General features: G+C 46.8%; 1 protein-coding gene across 4 annotated transcripts in view; it reads right to left on the bottom strand.

Annotated features, from left to right (window-relative positions):
- Positions 1-19,818, bottom strand: part of IQSEC3 (IQ motif and Sec7 domain ArfGEF 3) — a 103,051-nt gene that overhangs the window by 15,671 nt on the left and 67,562 nt on the right. For all 4 annotated transcript variants that reach the window (XM_048058953.2, XM_048058980.2, XM_048058971.2 and 1 more), the window contains exons 4-6: positions 16,156-17,249; positions 11,800-11,961; positions 430-552 (exon numbers count right to left, since the gene is read on the bottom strand). In XM_048058953.2, the coding sequence (XP_047914910.2) occupies positions 430-552; positions 11,800-11,961; positions 16,156-17,249 (1,379 nt within the window). The remainder of the gene's footprint in view (positions 1-429; positions 553-11,799; positions 11,962-16,155; positions 17,250-19,818) is intronic.

Here is a 19,818-nt window from a genome sequence, read left to right as displayed (position 1 = left end):
GACAGTAAAGAGACCACCCAGGCTGGGAATGTAGTGGTAATGCAGGAGGGGTCTACTCGAGCCTGACTTGCTAAATACAAAGGACTCCTCTGGATGCACCAAAGGAACAACCCAGCACCCCTGCAAGCCCCAGGACTGTTCTTCCTGTCAGTTACCAATGAACAGGGAGTCCTTTGCTGGAAGACATGTCAGGGCTGGCTTACTCTGGCCCTTTGTGCCCTTCATGCCACTCAACACCCATCAAGGACATGGCTCTCCAGCAGCAGTGGGACACAAGACTTTGCGCTTCATCAGCCCTTCCACAATCAGCTTCTTTAGGAGGAAGATCTCTGGCCATTCATTCCATCGCTGCTGCATGTTTTCTGTGCTGGGTGTGCTCTCTGCTTCCAGCCAGTTGCAAAAGTGGGGCCACAGGGCTCGCTTTCTTACCTGAAGGCCTCAATTAGCCGCTCAACCTTCTGCGCCTCCCCCTGCACGCGGATGTGGGCCTGGAACTTCCGCAGCGCCTCATCCAGCTCCATGCCTGAGAAGTCCATCTCATCCACCACGCAGCTGTGGAAAGGGGACACGGCCTTTGTCAGCACCTCCTCCTGGGAAGGATGCCAGGCAGGCTCCTTCATTGTTTTGTCCAGGCTGAGATCCCAAGGGAAATAACACGGGAAGGGCCCTGGGACATCACTACAGATGCCCAGATGGTTCTTAAAAATGGCAAAGGTTTCAGACAAGCCATTCCTGCATTCTACGGCCGGTGGGCAATTCTTGCGCCTAACCACATACATATGTGTGTGTGTATATATATATATACACATTGTGTTTTATATATATCATATTGTACCATACTCAACATATATACACATATATACAATATATATAATTCATATATCTGTATTGATATTTTCTATATCTATATAGATATCTAGACAGCTATATTGATACAGATATTTAGACACCTATATATGAACACCAATATGGATACAGATATAGATCCATCTATTTCTGCCTCTCCTGTCATCTGGCAATCCTTCGCACATTGTCCATTCCCCCTTTCCTCCCAGCACAAGCACTTGTTCACTACCCATTTATCCATCCTTCTCTTATCTGCATTCACTGCACTCATCCTCTCCTCACCTTCTATTCACTCAAGCATACATCCTCGTTTGCAGTCCATACTTTCTTCTCCACTCTTCACTCCCACCCAAACACTGCAGCAACTATATTCACTGTGTCTTTAAAGGCCAAAGCTCACTCAAAGAAAATGGGAAATGGAAGCTCTTATCTAAAAATAACATTACACCATTAGCTGGCTTGTAATATCAAGGCTGGGTAAAACTCTGCTCATTTAGTCAGACACCAGGAGTCCCCATCAATTAACTCTGTCCAAAGCACTATTCATTTTACACATTTCTATCCATTCCACACAATCTTTTCCATTTCCTCCATACTTCAGTGCCACAATTCCCTTTTATCACAGGAAATCCTTCACCTCACACATCTGGTATTGCTTTTCCTTGACAGCAATACATTGCAGACTGGTAATTCATAGCCAACTTAAATCCTCAAAGAGAGGGATCCCTTCTCTCTTGTATCCCGCTAAAGTATTCTCATTTTATATAAGTCCTACTGCTACTCTCCAAAATGTACTGCTACAGTTCTTCCTGTCTGTATTAGTTCTAGTTCTTATTCTAGTTCTTATTCTTACTGCATGATATTTTGGTCTTCATCTGTAATGGCAACACCTTCCCCATGTGGCTTCAGCACATTTTGTTAACATGCTCCTACCATTTCTGTCCAGGTCATTGCTGCAAACATTCATCAAAAGACTAGACTCAGAAAACTCTGTTCATAACCTCCCTTAAGCCCAACTTCCCATTTCAGCAGAGCATGTAGGCACTAATGTCTGCATCAGCCAATTCTCTCCCCTGTTTATGATTCCTCTGCTAATATCTTTCTCTTCCACGCTCAACTAACAATTTCTCACATCACATGCTTTACTGAAGTCTAGAATCATCTTCTGTATGTTCTTTGTCTAGAAAACCATTTTTTTATCAAGGAAAGACTGAATGAAGAATGAAATCAGAGGATGCACCTACTCTCTACAGGCTTTGGTATATACCATTTACCTTCTTGTTTGCCATTATTTCTTTCCCATAAATGAATTCTCAAATCTGACATTCCATCTGATAGACCAAAAAATTAACAGGTTCCAAAATTCCATTTTCTTTACACCTTCCTTAAGTTTGAAGTTACTAGTATGCTAGGATTCAGTCAAACAGTACCACCTGGACATCACAAATGTATTAATAATTCAATGAATTCATATTTTCTGCCTCCATATCCTCTGGGTGCTAATTCTACCTTTCATTCCATTTATCTTATCCTCTACGTTGTGTTTGGTTTGCCTTTCTCATGTTGTAAATGATAAACTGACCCCAAATTTAGGGTTAGGAGGAAATTTTCCTGAAGACAGCTTGTCTGGGACTACATGAGGAATGTGGAAAATGAGGTAAGTGGAAAATAGAGGGGGGAGGGGATTAGCTTTCTTCTGGATTCTTTCAATTCCTAGTGTTCCTGGAAATTTTACCAACTGAACCTTTGCTAATAAAGGTATGTGCTCTAATCAGTTTCTTCTGCTTCCTTGCTGTGTTATCCTGGAAAATTCGCTGTTAGTGTTTGCAATAGTTCTGCAGTTTGCTGTAGGCAGTGTTTTGTGAGCTAGGCTGTTGAATACTATGTGCAGCCTTGCTAGAACAAAAAATTGTTGCATGATGTCTCTAATGGGTGAGGGATACGGTTCAAATGCTCTGAGACCTTTTCCTATTCCTGCATTCCCCCAGTGGTTCAAGAGCTGAGATATTGCTAAACCAGAGTAACACCCACAGAATACCTTTCCAAGAGCTCTCGATGAATGTAGGGTGTTCAGCGTCTTCTAAGGCTGGAGTAGTTATAATCTCAACCAAGAAACACGGTCTCTTTCCCCACACAAATTCCATATAATCAAAATGTAGGTGGTCAAGAGCAAGGGCAGAGAATCAATGGGCCTGCTCTCACAGGAAATCTTATACAAAACCTTTTTTTTTTCCCTCTCCAGGAAGTGGACTGCAGAAGCACTTACAAATCGTTTCTGGCAGCAGTGAAAACTTCCTCTACTGTCCCTTTCCTTTGTTATTTTTATTTTTCTCATACTTACACTCACTTGTCCCTTTTGTTGCCATCAAGGCATTCTGCTTCTTGGAACTTATCTCTGATACTAAGAAAAGTTTTCTCTGGTTAGTCATTATCGTGTTCACAGCTGCAAACACCTCTGCAGTTGGACCTTTGTTATCATTTTTTAATCCTTTCTGATACATGATGTTTCTCAGCATTGACCCCAGTGATTTTGCTATTATTGTCTGCTTCCAGATGCATGAAAGCAAAGTCCTTGCACACACCAGTGAGATCTGCTCAGGTCATCCTAGTAAACCCAATCCACCAGCGTTAAATCATGTATCTTTTCCTCCTTCCCTCACTGATCAGTCCGTCCCCGTCCATGCCATCTAGTCTAACACATCCTCTGTTTCATGTCCGAATCTCAAATAATAAAGTCAATGCTCTTGATACAGAAGGCATCAAACCTCTGTTAGGACAAGTAGTGCAAGGCAGCTGTTTATAGCTCTTTTCAAACTCAAACAGATATTGCTACATGAGTTATGCACTGCTTCTCCTCTGAGAGTTTTGTGCACAGAGTGACAGATGCAGATTTACTTTGTAAATTCTAAGAGGAAACTCCTGGGAGTCCCTTATGTTTGTCCCTCAGCCCAAAGACGGGTGTCCCCTTGTCCTAGCTCCTGAGAGACATTGACCAGGCAGAAAGGACAGGTTAGAAAGAAAGTTTGACTTTAGCAAATCTGAGCTTGCATTTGATTTACCTGTCAAAGCCTGTGCCAAAGGCCTGAGAAATAGCTCCTAGAGGAGGCACCAGATATGCTACTGCTTTCTGCTGCTAGACCGACAGTAAAAAGAATGGTGGATCATAGCTTTCGGATATTTTTTGTGACACAGCCAAGTTCATTCAAAGGGCCAGAGAGCCTTGTGCCTTGGGGCTGCCTTGTTCCTGCTCCTGTTCTAGGTGGCTACACATTTTGCTGTCTTGCCTGACCTCAGATTCCTGTGCCAGCTCCCATTAACTTTCTGAAGGCACTGTCATGCCCATGTACGAACTCCCCTGAAATGTAATGCAGCTTCTCTCTGGGAGGTCTTTTCTTCCCGAAACAGAGACCCTGGAAGCTGACACACAATATATTGGCAAGCATACTGCAAAAAGTACATTCATCTCATCAGCCTTCAGAGCTGCAATGTAAAAGGCAGCAGAACCACATGCATGAGGAGGCTGTCTCTCCCCCAAACTGGATTTGCCAATGTAAAAGACAAAGGATGAGCAGAGAGGGCTCTCTGCATCCAAGGAATAAACCAGCAGCTTATGTGTATGTGCCAAAACCAGTGCTGAGTTCATTTTTCCACAAACAGCAGCATGCCTATGAGATGCCTATTCCAGGACCACCAGGAGGCCTGAAGGATAAAATGCAGGGGTGAAGGAAAAGCCTTATAAAATCTCCTCCTGTTTTAGTTCTTTCTCTCCCATGGACTTGCAACAAGCAATGTGAGTTTTTCTCACAGGACATCCATAGATGTGTTTAGCCCACTACCTGCAGGACAGGGCTTTGGACCTTCTGTTCATGTTGCTGAAGTGAGGAAGAAAGGTGCTGGCACCTTGCCTCATAAACAATGTGGTGCCAACTACCCAGGGGGAGCTTGGGCTGTCCCGAGGCACTCAGCAGACTGGCACCTTGTAACTGCAGAGAACTGCACTCCCAGTGTCAGGTGGTGGGACCACAGGGTGGGATCTAGTTGCACCATTTTGCCCTGTTGTTCTGTCCATGGTGGCTGTGCTGCCTCCTAGGCTGCAGGGCATGGGTCCCCCCTAAAGTGGGTGGACACGGTGGCATCGGGGCTGTGAGGATTTAGCACAGGGCTAAGCACCACAAAAAAGCCTTTCGGCAAAAGGATTTAGAGAAGGCAAGAAGCAGCTGTATCGTGTGGGGCTGGGATCTGCTTGCCCAAGTGTAATGACCTATTTTCCAGCTTTTCCACTCAGGTGACAATGCAGCAGGAGCTGGGCTGCAACTAAAAGCGTCTGTAATGAACCTGCAGCCCATGCTCAGGGAGGGGGCAAAGTGGGAGGCAGTCAGGTGGAAAGTTTAAAACCACAAAGCTCAAAGATACTAATAAAAGCCATCCTTCTTCTCAGCATCCCTACCCCTATGCTCTTTCTGAAGACAAACCTGGCTTAGGGTGAGCTGCAGAGGGAGAGGTCAGCTCCCTGGGAAAAGGCTGCCCTGTGGGGGTTAACTGAGGCCCACAGTAAGAAAAGTGAGTGGGGCTCACTGACTACTAGCACCAGCAGGCCGGGGCATGTGTCCCAGTCCTGCCCTCCATGCAGCACCTCTCCCTGCTCTCCTAGTGCTAGGGCAGTCTCTGCAACGGACACCATGGCCCACACCAGCCCATCCTCTGTAGGAGGTGCTGTGCTGCATGTATTGCCTGTTCTCCTCTGGGGCTGCCATGCCTACTTGTCCTCCCAGGACTGCTGGTAGCCCACATGGCTACTTACTTGGGCATCCACACCTGCCTAAGTGAGAAATCGATGCCCTGACTTGGGCCAAAGCTGTCTTCCAAAGTGGAAAGCTGTTTCCACTTCAGACATGTCAGCTGTGCAGAAGAGTTCTGCCCATCTTTCATCTCCCCCTCCAGGGGACATCACGAGCCTCTGTGCAAGGAAAAAACAGCATTTCCCTGGGCAGCCAAGCAGGTTCAAGCTGTACCTTCAGCCCTTGCAGCTTGGCATGGGAAAGCTCCTCTTGTTCACAAGCCTGATCTGTGCCACATCTCTGCTTGCAGCAGGAGGTCAGAACTGCCTAACATGTTCTTCCCTCTGTTCTCTGTTTCCATTGCATCGTTATCTATTGCTCCACAGCACAAGCGGCAGCACTGTGCTGCTCAAACCCTCCTGTAACACAAGTCCCCTACTGATCCTCTGTAACGTCCTTAGTGAGAAGGGGAAGGTAGGCTAGTTTGGGCCTACCTGTCAAGTTCACTCTGCCAGTCAGAGGAATCTAACGCTTCTTTGAAAAGACAGCCTCTTAGCTGGGTTTCCAGCTCTGAATTTACACTCCTAAGAGCAGTTTTTCTCTCCCTGACTTCCCAGGAGAGAAAGAGAAGACACTACCAGCTTGACAGACACGAGAGCTGCTCACCCGCAAGGAAAGTGTGTCTAACAGCAACTCAGAGTCTAACAGGAACCAGCCCCCGATTCAGCACAATGTCTCCTCTGCTTGAACCCCTGCCCCTTTCCACTCTGACAGCAAATGCGCCAGGGCAGCCACTTCTGCACTTCCAAATCCCATGACCTGAGCACAGACCATCCAACATCACCAGCTCAGCTGACTCCATTCATGGCATCACTCACGTTATCTTGCTCATGAATGAACTATAAATGGAAAAAAATCCTGAGTCAGAAACATGTGTAGGGGAGGAATGAACTAAAGTGAAAGAAAGGATGAAGGTGAACAAAAGCAACAAACACAGAATGAAGAGTGCACAAAAAGCAATAAACAAGACATCTGAGCAGGTAATACAAAAGAAAGAAAGAAAAGATGTAAGAAAGATAACATGCCTCATTTAAAAAGTGTTAATGCATTGGCCCTGACTTTTTCAAAGTAACAAAATGATTTTCCCACAACACTGGACAGGCAGATTTGATAAAAACTGCTCAGTACTAGAACAGTGCTCTAACAGCCCAGGCTACCTCTCTGCAGCTGTATTCCCTGGACTGGTAAATCCTGAAACCCTGGAGTAGGTCCCCAGGGACTCCTCACAGCTGGCTGCAGGGCAGGTTGTGAAAGCTGATTCTCACAAGGAGGGGATGGATCTTGCTGTGGGGTGCTTGACCACCATAAGTGGATCTTTCTGTGGCTGGATGCTTAAAATTGGTTACAGATGGGATTTACTTCCGTAACATAAAATATTTAAAGCTAGATGTCCAGCCTAAACTAGCACAAAGAGAAAAACAGCACTCGAGAGGCCAGTGTCTCTCCATTGATTAAAGGAATTCATAAACTGAGAGCTGATGCTGAACTTGGTGGTAGTTAACAATAGGTGAGATACATCCTGCTTTTAAAGATTGAAGCCTTGTCTGCAAGGGGAAAATACATACTGCATCTCCCTAAAAAAAAAAAAACACAACAGTTTAGGGAGATTGAGCAGTTTAGTGTTTTCAAAGGATGTGTGCCAATTGTAGTTAGATACTCTTGAAAATCCCCTACGCCCTCCCTTGTTCCTCTGGTTAGTGTGTATAATTACCTGTGAGTTATCCAGACACCTTTTCTGGGTTCCAAGAAAATCAATTAAAGTTTGAAAGATAAAGTAGGAGGATGAAAGGGAGAACAATTTAAGGACGTTTAGGGGTTGGACAGCAGGTGTGAGAAGCCAAAACAGCATACCAAAAGGCTTAAGCCTCTTACTATGTTTATCCCCACTCACCCCCCACCATGCACATCAGAAACTTTGCAACCAGCTCGATGCATCTCTGGAGTTTTGCATTCGCTAGGTGGGATCTTCTTCACAGTGCCAAATGCCACTGCGCACGCCTGAGCTCTGTTGCCTGACTCCAGGAACAGGCAGTAGTTGGCTTGTTTGTCACCTAGCACCGCTCCAATACCCATGGAAGCCAAGAGAAGTTTGCAGAGTAGAGACTAATGGCTGGACTTACAGCTGAGTCTGGAGTTTATAACCCGGGCAGCTCTACCCAGCCTCCAAATGCACAAGGGAGGCTGAGGCTTTTGTAGATGTTTTAAAAGCTGTCCTATTATTTATTCATGCGCTTGAGTTAATTCAACCTGCCTGCAATAGAAACAATGCTTACAATACACATTTCTAACACAAGTTTTCACATCAAGCGAAAGCTAAACTAACACAGCAAGTGGCATCAATAATTGAAATTGCTTTCGGGAGGGGAGAGGATGGGCCAGAAAGGCTCCAGGGCCAGGCCTGGGATGTGAAGGAGCAGAGACGTCTCCCCCCACACAGAGGCTTGCTCCGTGCAGGCGGTTAGTACCTGTCCAGTGGCTACAGCCCGCTAATGGCCATTCTGCCTGTGCATTTGAGCTTGCCCAGCAGTGCCTGTTCTCCTTCTGCCCAAGGGACAGAAGAAGGGTCACTTGCACCACAAAAATGAGAGTGAGATTGAGCAAGTTGTGCAGAAGCTACATTAGGAGCTATCCTGACTGCCATATGTTCTCAGGGGAATACCATGTATCCTAATACCGGCTTGCAAAGATGTGGGGACTGCAAGACAAACATTGCGGAGTCCATTCCCCCAACCTGTGCCAGTGCTTCTGAGCTAGTCTGATATGGGAGTTGTTCTTTATTCACACCAGTGAAATGAGAATCAAACTAGGTCTTAGCCAGTTCTAAAATGCCAGAATGTCTTTGAGCTGCCTCATGCACAGGCACAAACAGCTCAGAAATACTGACTAGCCCTTGAGCCATAGTGCACTGGAAAATGCCAGCACACTGCACAGCACTACCAGCCCTCTTCTTCCTCCTGCAAAGACAGCAAAAACATCCAGGGTGATAATCCTGGGTGAGGATTTCTTCTGGCAATGCCTTGTTTCCATGAACGCTACACCACTGTGTGTGCAGTCATTGCCCAGACAGCTCTCACAAGCAGCTGATGAAAATTTGCTCGCAAAACCCACCAGCCATTGCTATCCGCAAGCTCAAAACTAATACACAAGAGAATAAAAGTACCTGCAAACAGCACAGATGCAACTAGCAGAATGTGTTTGGCAATCTTTCTGTCTTTTTTCCCTTCCTGTTGTAGAACATTTTGTGTATATTTTATGTCTACTTTTACCTTTGCCTTTAAGGAAGACAAGTCAGCAATTTATTGTGAAGAGGGTATGGCAGCATGAATTGTTAGTGCAAGAACATTATCTGTTGCTTGGAGAGATCAGATACAGGTATGAACCCTGAATTCAGACTATTCAGACTCAGTTGTTTAAAGACACAACCTCAACAACTTCCCACCTCTGAGCCTTGCTTTCTCCATCTGTAAACAGGACAGCAGGAGAAGTCCTGTATAGTACATTTGGCATGCTACACTGAGAGAGACAGTGGAAACTGAGAGTAATGAGGATGATGGAGCACAGTTTAAAGTGCCTAAATGATAGGCACAGTTTAAAATGTCTCTCCTGCAACATCAAGAGACAATACAGGCAACTACACAGCAGCACCTAAGCATTGAGGCTGGGAGGCAGACACCAACCTTTGCAATAGGGACTGTTCCCAGGAGCTGCTGACACAATCTGTAGTCACAAGTGAAATGAAGGAACATGATCATTTGTAGGGATCAAATTTAGGACTACAAAGAAGTGCCAGGCCATTGCTATTGCAAGATCTCCCTGTCTGTGCAAAGTCTGGCTTTGGACTTCAGCAGAGTATCTGTCAGGGGCAGCAAGCCCACGCATTGCTTGCTGGAGAAAAAGAAGCAATGACTTTTAATCGGAGCTCTCAGCATGAAGAGACTGGAGAAAACATGTGTCTCATTGCTGGCCAAATCAATGCCCATACGGAATATTAAAAATAGGGCTGGACCAGAGTTGAGGTACCCGCAGCAACAGGTAGCAGCAATTGCAGCAGGAATGGATTTTGAAATTTGGGCCCAAATTTGGCTGCTGAACTGGCATCCTCCCCACACGGAGCACTGTCTTCAGCGTTGGGGCCCCCAACATAAGACATGGACCTGTTGGAGCGAGTCCAGAGGAGGGCCACGAGGATAATTAGAGGGGTGGAGCACCTCTGTTTTGAAGAGAGGCTGAAGAAGTTGGTGTTGTTCAGCCTAGAAAAGAGAAGGCTCCAGGGAGACCTTACAGAAGCCTTCTAGTACCTAAAGGGGGCCTACAGGAAAGCTGGGGAGGGACTCTTGGTCAGGGAGTGTAGTGATAGAGCAATGGCTCTAAAAGAGGGTAGGTTTAGATTGATGTTAGGAGGAAATTCTTTACTATGAGGGTGGTAAGGCAGTGGCACAGGTTGCCCAGAGAAGCTGTGGCTGCCCCATCCCTGGAGGTGTTCAAGACCTGGCTGGATGGGGCTTTGGGCAACCTGGTCTGGTGGGAGGTGTCCCTGTCCACAGCAGGGGGTTGTAATTAGATGATCTTCAAGGTCCCTTCCTTCCAACCCAAACCATTCTATGATTGTATGGCGATTCTACATTTTTTCTGTGGAGTAGAAGTGGTGTGTGTGTTGGATTTAGGGTTTCTGTTGGTCTTGGTTCAAGAGACCTGTGAAATTCAAGGGAGATGGAGTTAACATCTTGAAGAGTGAGAGAATAAGACAAAGGATCCAGTATAAAGGACTCCCTGCCTAATGGAAAGGCAGCTCTCAGTAAGAACTGTGCTGCTGCCTAATGAAAGAAAGAATTAGCTGAGTGCTGATTATCTCTAGAAACATGTCTCTGAATGAGCTTGTTGCCCCCTCACCACACACATCACATCACCATGCAGGGCAGCCGTCACGTTCACAGTCTGGCACAAACTCCCCTTGCCATCACTGCTGTGGCTCACAGGGTTAGGCAGAGGCAGTGTACCAGCGCTTTTTATCATATAGAGAGCTGTTTTTCTCCTTCTCCCTTATCTGAATGGCAAGAAGTAGATCAGGACCAAGCAGGAAATGACGGCTCATCTTGGTTCACCAGGGCTGTCTTTGCAGAAAGCATGTCATCTTGGACAATGTTCAGAAAAATGGGTAAGATGCTTTTCTTTCCAACACTTCTATGCTGCTCCTGTGATGCCCACAGCAGGGGGCTGACAAGTTAGCAATAGTTAGCAACATGGAAGGCAGAGCAATAGGCAGGCACTGAAGTAGCATGTATGGGTCTTAGGTGTTTCCAGCATTTTGCAGCCCAGATCGCAAGGCTTGAAAAAGAAGAGGTGTAGGCTGAGAGATGCATGGCTTGTGTGAGCAGGAGAGGGTCACAGTGAATGAACTGAAGGGAACAATCCAGCAAAGACAGCCACTAAACAGAAGCAGGGAGGAGACCTGACATCTTGTTCAGAAAAGAGACAGCTCAGCCCACTAGAGTTTTTGGAAAGAGGAATGTTCCTCAATGCCCTATGACTTACAGACTAAACCATTAGCAGCATGCTTCCTCATGCAGGCCTCTTCATCACCACCAGCAGGACCATCTCCCTTCTTATTTTCTCCATTGAGCAGCTGGAAAAACTGAAAATCCCACCCACTGCAGACCTGGACAACAAAAGGGCCATGTGTGGAGCCAGCATTTTCTGTTTGCTGCTGGTCCAACAGCAAGGAATAGATGCTTCTCCTCCTCTGCCTCTCTCAGCACTTTGCAGAAAGCATCAGAGGTGCTTTATCTGGATGGGCCGAGACTCCAACCACAGAGTTTCCCAGCCACATAACCTCCTAGCATCACTAGTCTTACTCCCTGATGGTGCTGAGCTCTTGCTAGCAGATGGCAGGCCCTCTGGGAAGGAGAAACTGAAACAAAAGACTTGCTCATACAAAGGGGCAAACACATTGCTGGGAAATGAAATAAGAGGCAGTAGAGAGGGAGTGGGAATGGTGAAGTTCTCACAAAGATGGAGGGGCATGGAGGACAGGGTGCTTGCTGGTGCAGCCAGGGGCAAGGTGGGCTGGTGACTCCTTTACAGGGCAGGGAGGAGAGGAAGAGGCTTCCACACTTACTCCAGGACATCTCTGTTGAACTGTTTCTTGCTGTTGCCCAGGAACTCCCCAATCATCTGGCGGCTGAGGCCCTTCCGCTGGAGCAGGAAGTGTGCCACTCCAATGGGGGTATCCGGGATGAAGCCTCGGGAGATCAGGAACTGGATCCCTTTGTCTGGGTTTCTGAAAAGGAAGGACAGAGACATGGTGAGCTAGCAGGACCTCTTTGAGGCATCATCTCATGACTTAAAGCATTGCAGCCCTCAGTATGTGCAAGGACCAGGGATGAGAGCTGGGCATGTGTCCCTTTGCTACTGTCTCAAGAAAGCTGCAGTTGCACCTTGTGTAGGGCAGACAAAGGCAAAGGAAAGCCTTAGAAGACATTGCTGCCATGAACAAAAGAGGTTCAAGACACAGAGGGGGATAACCAAAAGTGGGACACATTTTCTGTAGCAAAAATTCATTCTGTTTTTCATACATTTTTACTGCTCAGTGTTGAGTGACACTTTCTGCTTTCCTCACTTGAAATCCTATGCTCATATTTGCATTATTTCTTCCTTTAGTTTTCCCCACCCTTAGCTGTGTTTTTCTTCCCTTCTCTATTGATTTGCCCCCTCAGGCAGAAATCTGTGCGTGTGTGTAGGTGGATGAGAGCATGCACCTGGAGAACGCCTTGTCAGAGCTGGGAGAGAGCTGTGCACGGCTCTCAGACTGACGGCTTTTCTCCCTTGCTGGCTGCGGGTGCCCCTCTGACACCAGGCTGGGTGCTGAGTGGGCCCACGTGCCTGTTTGGGGGAGTGTTTTTCTGCTTGAGAGGAGTGCCAGTGTCTGTGCCTGCCTCTCAGGGTGTAACGTGTGTCTCTACAAGTACACACCTCCACGTGTGTCCGTGTCCCCTGTACATGCAGATTTCTCTTGTACCATACAAGTTCCTAGGGGCCTGTTGTGTCCACACAATTTGCCTTTTTCCACGTCTCCTACAAGGACACATGCTTCTATGCACCCCGGGAGTGGTCTTGAGTCTATGGGGTGCCTGTCCCACAGCACACACCAGAATGAGTGTAAGGGTGCATCATGCAAGGGGGTTTCTTCCTATACCTCAGTCTGTCCCACTGAAGGGCCTCAGTTATGGTGCACTATTGCTGAGGGGAATTAGTGCAATGCCTGGAGGATTTCCACATTCCTTTCATTCTCTGAGCAGGTGAGTGGGGAGAGGTGAGAGGGTAGCACCCTTATGAAATGGAAGAAAGGATGACATACTTCCACCATTAACCCAAATTCAAGGATCTTTGTCAAGGCTCAAGGACTGAGTTTTCTCAGGCAGCTTCCTGGGGTGAGGAAAGGATAGGATGAGATCTCTGAGCACGTGAATGCATGATATGCGGCACAGGCACAGACTGTGACACTGTCAGGTGGTGAAGGATGTGGGTGAGCAACATATGTCTAGCTATAAGGGGATCAGCACTCAGGAGAATGGCCTGCTCCCTACAGGGGCTGCATGGTTATACAAAAAGTAGTTGGAAGTAGTTGGGCTTAAAATAGTTCTGCTTACTCTGTAATGTCACCAAAATATATCCTGGGCAGTGTGGCATCCTCAGGAAAAGTGTCTGAGAGAACAAGTCACCCCATTAAATTTACAAAAAGGAGAGCTGCAAAATCCAATGTTGAAAAACCCAGGCCTTCTTCAAGGAAAAGCAGCAAGGTCCCTTCTGTATTATCATACAGATCTCCTGTCACCTCTGAAGAGCACAGGCAAAGTTCTCTGCTAAGTGCGAGGGTTAGATGGTCATGGTTGAAGTCAAGCTCAGCAACAGAGGTTCATAAAATGGACCTCCAAGTGCATACTTCAGTGTTTGGCAAGGATCAGTATAGTGTTCAGGGCAAGAGGATGTTCTCAGCTTCACCGATGTGACTCCAAAGCCACTGGACTGACTTTGGATTCATTCCAGAGGAACCAGGAGCTGACTGTGGCCAGGAAAATGCAGCTCATACACTGGTATAAATATGAAGATTTCAGAAGGGATGGCACACACAAAGCGGGAGGATGTAGGATAAAACAGTCCAGCTCTGACAGCCCTCCTGCACTGCCTAGACTATAACTCAAATATACAAGAACACACAATTCTTTCACTAACAGCAGCCTTACATCAGCCTTTCCCCAAATTCAAGTTGTTCCCCATAAAATCCTGATAGTGATACAGCATCTCTGCCACTAAACATGTGCAGATGTATGTCATATGCTGCAGCATGTGGCTTTTACCAGATGCGAAGCAAATAGCTTCATTTCCTCCCCTCCTGAGCCTGGTCCTTGCTATTCCCCTTAGTGTTGCAGGGGTGTTAAGCGCGGCCAGCAAATGCTGCGGGATTCCTCACGTCCTGCTGGCTTTCCCTCTGCCCACGCAGCCAGCTGCCCACACGCGCTGAGCTATTGCAGCAGTGCTGCATAACGAGGCACTCTCCGTTCCAGGGATTCCACCCCCTCGCTGTGGAGGGGGCACAGGGAAAGTGCCACAGCAGCGCAGGATCGCTCCCAGGGGCCTGCTCCGAGCCAGAGCGCTGCTCGCAGAAAACGCCGTGCGAGGCCGGACGGACTGTGGCAGATGGATTGGGGTGCACTATAGTGTCACAAGGGGAGCCATATGTCCCTTAGCTTTTCACCCTTTCTCCCTATCCTCCAATGTTTTGTCAGGAAAACTGAGCCTCACAGGTTACTGGCACTTTATTTCAGCAGCTAGTTTCAAGGCAGCAGGGGAGGCCTGGCCAGGAAGTTGTGTTTTGTAGCTCTGCAGTGTTACTCCGTCTTCCATCCCACGGGGACCTGCAAGATGCAGTGAACCCAGGTCGCTGAATGAAGGAGGACAGCAAAGCCGCTTCCCCAAATGACCTGGTGTTGCTAATCTGTCACATGAATGTGTGCCAGGCAGGCTTCGGGAGGAGGAGTGGCTGGGAAAAGACATTTTCACTCCTGTTTTATCATCACATCAGTGCTCATGTCAGCTCTGCAGGAACCAAAGAAAAGCACATTGGGTGTAGGAACTCCTGCCAAGCATGGCTGAAAATACTGAAGCATAGTTTGCAGAGATGTGAGGCCCATGTCCACCTCCAGAAGGACTCCTATTCCAACACAAAGACCACAACATCTGTGTGGGGATGGAACTATCTCTATCATAATCAGCCCCCATCTGTCCCCAGTGCCTACCTTCTCTCATTCGAGCCTGCCTGCATTGTTTAGACAAATCTGTGCGCGGCCAGAGCCTGACTTTGGTATATACATGTGAACCCACCTGTTCACAACCTAATCTCAGAGCTAGTAAAATGTTCTCCTCAGTATTCTCCTGAGTTCTCTATGAGACCCAAGTCTGTCTGTTCTTACACCATTTCAGCTCTGTATGTGCTCTGTGTCCAGCCCTCTCATCCAGATTCCTGCCTCCTGGAGTCCACAGCCTCCATCCTACACATATTTAAACCCTTTATTGCTTCTTGTCTGTACAAAACTTTTGTCTATAACTGTGTAAAACTCTGTCCTTGCTCTATCAAAAAGGCCCATGCTACTGTGTGGCAAAACATCTTGCTTGTACGTGTGTGTTACATTCCCAGCACCTTCCTCAGGGGACTCAAATGGAAACGAAGACAGCGTGAGATAAGGGTGTGATGATGGGGCAAAAAAAAATATTTATCATGGCTTGGTTTGATGAGAAATGTCTCATTGAAAGACAAAGTGCAAATCTAAAGCTCCTTATTGGAGCTCAGCTGCTTTCTGCCAATCTACAATAGGCTATGTGTAACCCTTCGAGTTCACCTCTTCTGAATATACTCTCTGAGCTGCTCTGCTTTTGCTTTCACACCTACAGCCTTTTCATAGGATATCAGACTCAGTTGTGTGAGAGACTGAGATGACTAAACCTGGTCTGTCAGGTGAAAAAAATCCACCCAAATATCAGAAGGAAAACAACAACCAGAGCATTCATACTGGGATCATTAAGATCAGCTCTACTTCTCTCTTTCTTTTTCCTTGGAAATGCCCTATTTTAAGAAACCGAGGCTGGTTTTACATCCCCAGCTATGCTTGTGGCTTTGCAACAGAATGGGGCAGGATGCCAAATGGACAGCAACTGAAGGTTCTGAATTCAGGACAGCATGGAGCACTGGGCTTGTTCCCCTGTCGGGCAAAAGATCAGAACAGCACTGGGGAAAATTTAGGGAAAAAGCCACTGGGCAGCCACCTGGTGGTCTGCATTGGATGCTGAGAGGGTCATGCCCTTGAGTATGAAAGAACTTCCCCACAGATCTAGACCTAGACCAAGAGCCTGCCATCATCATCAATTCTTGTGAGGCATGAAGTAGTCTGTGAAATACAAAAGATGAAGAGTCACTTACATATTAAAGAGATTCAGCCCAATGCGGTAGAGGCGCTTCCTCATGGTGTCTGTGGAAAGTGTGGGGGACTTGCAGCTAGCTGGGTTCTCACAATGGTACCGTGGGAGGCTGAGGATCATGGCTTGCAGTGCTTCTTTTGAGGACACCTCAGAAGCTGATTTGGCTGAAGTGGAGGTGCTACTGCTGCTCAGCTGCTCTGAGTTGTCTGCATTCTCAGACTCAGAGCCTTTGCTTTGCCCTGTCTCATTGTTAGCATCGAGCTGGAGCTTCTGCACTGCCATCTGCCCAGGCTCTGCACTGCTGTCCCCCGTGCCATTAGTGTTGACATTAACCTCGGTGAAAGTGTGGCTGTTCTGGAGAGTTCTGGACTCAGGTAAGCTCTCTGGGGCAGCCTCTGGTTCACTGGTTTCTCCTTCCCCTTCTCCTGGGCTTTCTTCAGCCTTGGTGGCTTGAGAGAGCCCAGCCTGGGCATTGTTGCTGAGGCAGTTTGCCATGGACACCGAGGTAGACGATGAGACAGAGATATTCTTGTTGTCAATCTGGACCGTGACATCTCGAAAAGCCATCATGAGAGTGCTGCTGCTCTTAGGCAGGGTATCTGGCAGGAGCCCTTCCTCTTTCTCCTTGTCCTGCAGCTCAGCTTCTAAGTCTTGGTTTGGCTGCATTGAGCTGGCACTGAAGGTCTCTCTTATCTGGTAGGAGCCTCCATCTTGTAGCGAGCACATGGTCTTCAAGCTCCAAGTGCTAAGGGCATCATCAATAGACTTGGCCAGGGACTGAACTTGTTCTGTGAAGGAGTCCTCCAGCTCAGTCAGTGCCCCGCTGATTGTGGCTGGCAAAGATGGGGACCTCACCAATGGGATGCCCACGAAGTTGTACCCTTCTACGAGGGCTTTCTCAGCAGAGAAGCTCTCAGAGTTCTGGACCCGGACCTTCCTCAGAGATATGCGGCGTGGCATGCGGCTCTCCAGCAGTGAGTTGCGGATCTTCTCAAAGTTCTTGCTGAGCTGGTATTGCCGGAAAGCAGTTTGGATGGTGCAGGCTGCCCTGCGAGACACCAGGTGACCTCCGTATTTGTGCTCTAGCATTTCGATCTGAAAGATACACAAAGAAGAGAGGTTTTCTGTTAGTTGACTTGTTGAATCCAGTTGATGGATTTCCATGACCCCACTTGCTACACTGATTTGTCTGTAATGACTGTCAGAGGAACTTTTAATATTGAACTAGCCTTTTCCTACATTGCTGTGCCCTTGATATCAACGGAAGGCCTTCGTTTAGGCATGGCTGTTTCAAGCATCAGCATTGTGAGCTATCTCACAGCTGTGTCGTGATCATGTCCCCTCCTAGAGTGCTACGCATATGAGCTAGAGCCTGGAAGTGCCCTTCCTTCGCATTCCCACTTCTGATGGTCTTTAGGGCAGGCTCTTCTCTGCAAATACACTATTCCAGCAAATGTGTCTTCCTGCTCAGCAGTGCTCTGTCAATGTCAATCATCCCTTGTCTCAGAGTGCTACTATGCTCCTCCCATCCTTAGTCACCTCAGAAAATACTCCCAGGAGAAAGGAAAACCCATTCAGAAAAAGGAAAGAAAAAAAGCAGAAAATGTTGGCTTGATCATAGCAGCTAGCAAGAACCTTCAACTTCCACAGAAGTCAGTGGAAGTTGGGTTTGTTCTGTTTCTTTTAGAAAGCTCTCTGAATCCCAGAGTGCCCTTTCTGATCTCTGAATATTTCAGGTGTTAACCAGAAGTGAAATGGAAACAACTCAGGAAGAGAACCACTCTCAGTTTTGAAAGGTAAGAAGTTCTGATTTTAAATGTTGAGACATGATACTAAGAACAACTGGTAGGAGGATTTACTCCTTCCAGAGATGGTAATAACAGATACACATGTAAATACATATATATACAGCTAAGTGGCATCTGAACAGGCTTCAAAAAAGCAAGTATATATGGTCATTTTTCTTCCATAGTCTAGTATTTGTACTTCCTGGGAATGCCTTCACTCTTATTTTGCTGCTGGGCCTTCACTAACATACTATAGGAGAATGTTTGCTGCCTTGGTTCCAAGGGAGTGACTGACAGTGGACAAGGTGGGCAGTGTGAAGATGATGGTGGATGACGAGATTGGAGAAAAAAGAAAGATGAATTAAAATTAACTTCACCGAGGCTTTGGCTGAACTCTACATTGTCTACACTTCATAGTGCAGGGCACAGGTGCAGACTGTAGTGTAGATGTGGTTGTGCACATGTGGAAAAGACCGTAAAAGGTGAAGAGAAGGACTGAGATACTGGCAAACTCAGTCCTGAATTAACAGAGGATTCACTACATTGTTCATGTGATGAGTATCCTTATACACAGATACACATTGCTGCCCCTCGAGCTATGCCTTGCTGTCCCAATATTCACAGGGTGAAGAACAACTGAGCTCACAGAAGATCTGAGGTAAAGTGCAAACTACTTTTGTAGTCAAAGCCAGAGTGAGACATGAGCCCCAGCTCTCAGAGTCATGTCATGTCATCTGCTTCCTTCTTTTTTTTTTTATAACACTATGTAAGTTGCAGATAAAATCACCAGTGAGTGGCCTGGATACAAGTGAGGGCCTGGAATGACAGCTGTGAGAAGTGCGAATCACCCCTGGCATCTTTCCAATATTAATTCCCCTGGAAGTAGGGGAAGATGATAAGACTTCAGGAGATGACAGCAAGACAGGAATGGCATGAGCCCGGACATTCTGCCCCTGCTCTGGTACCCTGGCTGCTGGAATAAGAATTAAAGTCCTTGCCTATTGCCACCCCATCACCACAGGCAGCAATAAACATGGGATCCTGTTGCACTGAATGGGAGGCTGCCATTTCATGGACAGAGCAAGGGGATAACATCCTTTCATATTTCCCTCTGTGGAAGTGAAGAAGGGTCCCTTTGTCTTGCACTTCTGTTTTCTGTTTGCCTTGCCTCTGAACTCATATCTGCCCAAAGCAAGCACCAAAGGCCAGCACTGACAAATACTAGCAATTTGCTTAGCAGTAGGGTCAGTCATGCAGTTGTAGAGGCATCTAGCTCAGATCTCTGCGTACCCCTAAATAAAAAAGTATTGGCGTAATATTTGCCCTACTACCTTCCCAAAACATATCTACAAAACTGGCTTTAAAAAGTCACCTACACGATGATCATGGATTCAGGTTCATTTACTGCAAGACCCATCAGTAAGGTCTTTTTTGGAAAACCAACATCTCCACTTATCGCCAGAGTCTGTTTGATGTGGCATGAAAGAGGAATACAGGGACAAGAACTGATTCTCAGTAGTCAGCAGAAGCGATTTGCTAAGTTCCCTGTCCTTAGTTCCAAAATAACCATCTGAAATCCCACCATCAGTCCAGCACTCCTGCCACACCTCTTCAAAGCTGGCCTCCCTGGAAAGAGAGTGAGTTATCCCTTGGCCCTTTGTCTCCGGGAGGAAGCTTCATGTAAATAAATGCAAATTAAACCAATAACTTGCACAGGCCCAACCCAGACAGTTATTGCTGACAACTGACCATGAGCACTTAATATAATGGTCTGGCCAATCAAAATGTAGAGCTAATTGTGTTGGGAGGGAAAGAGGAACAAATGGGAGGGACAGACACAGCTATTTGAGGAACACAATAATAGTAAGATACAAAAT

This window comes from Anser cygnoides, chromosome 1, assembly GCF_040182565.1.
Source record: "Anser cygnoides isolate HZ-2024a breed goose chromosome 1, Taihu_goose_T2T_genome, whole genome shotgun sequence".
Lineage (NCBI taxonomy): Eukaryota > Metazoa > Chordata > Aves > Anseriformes > Anatidae > Anser > Anser cygnoides.
This window is presented reverse-complemented; position numbering and strand designations above follow the sequence as displayed.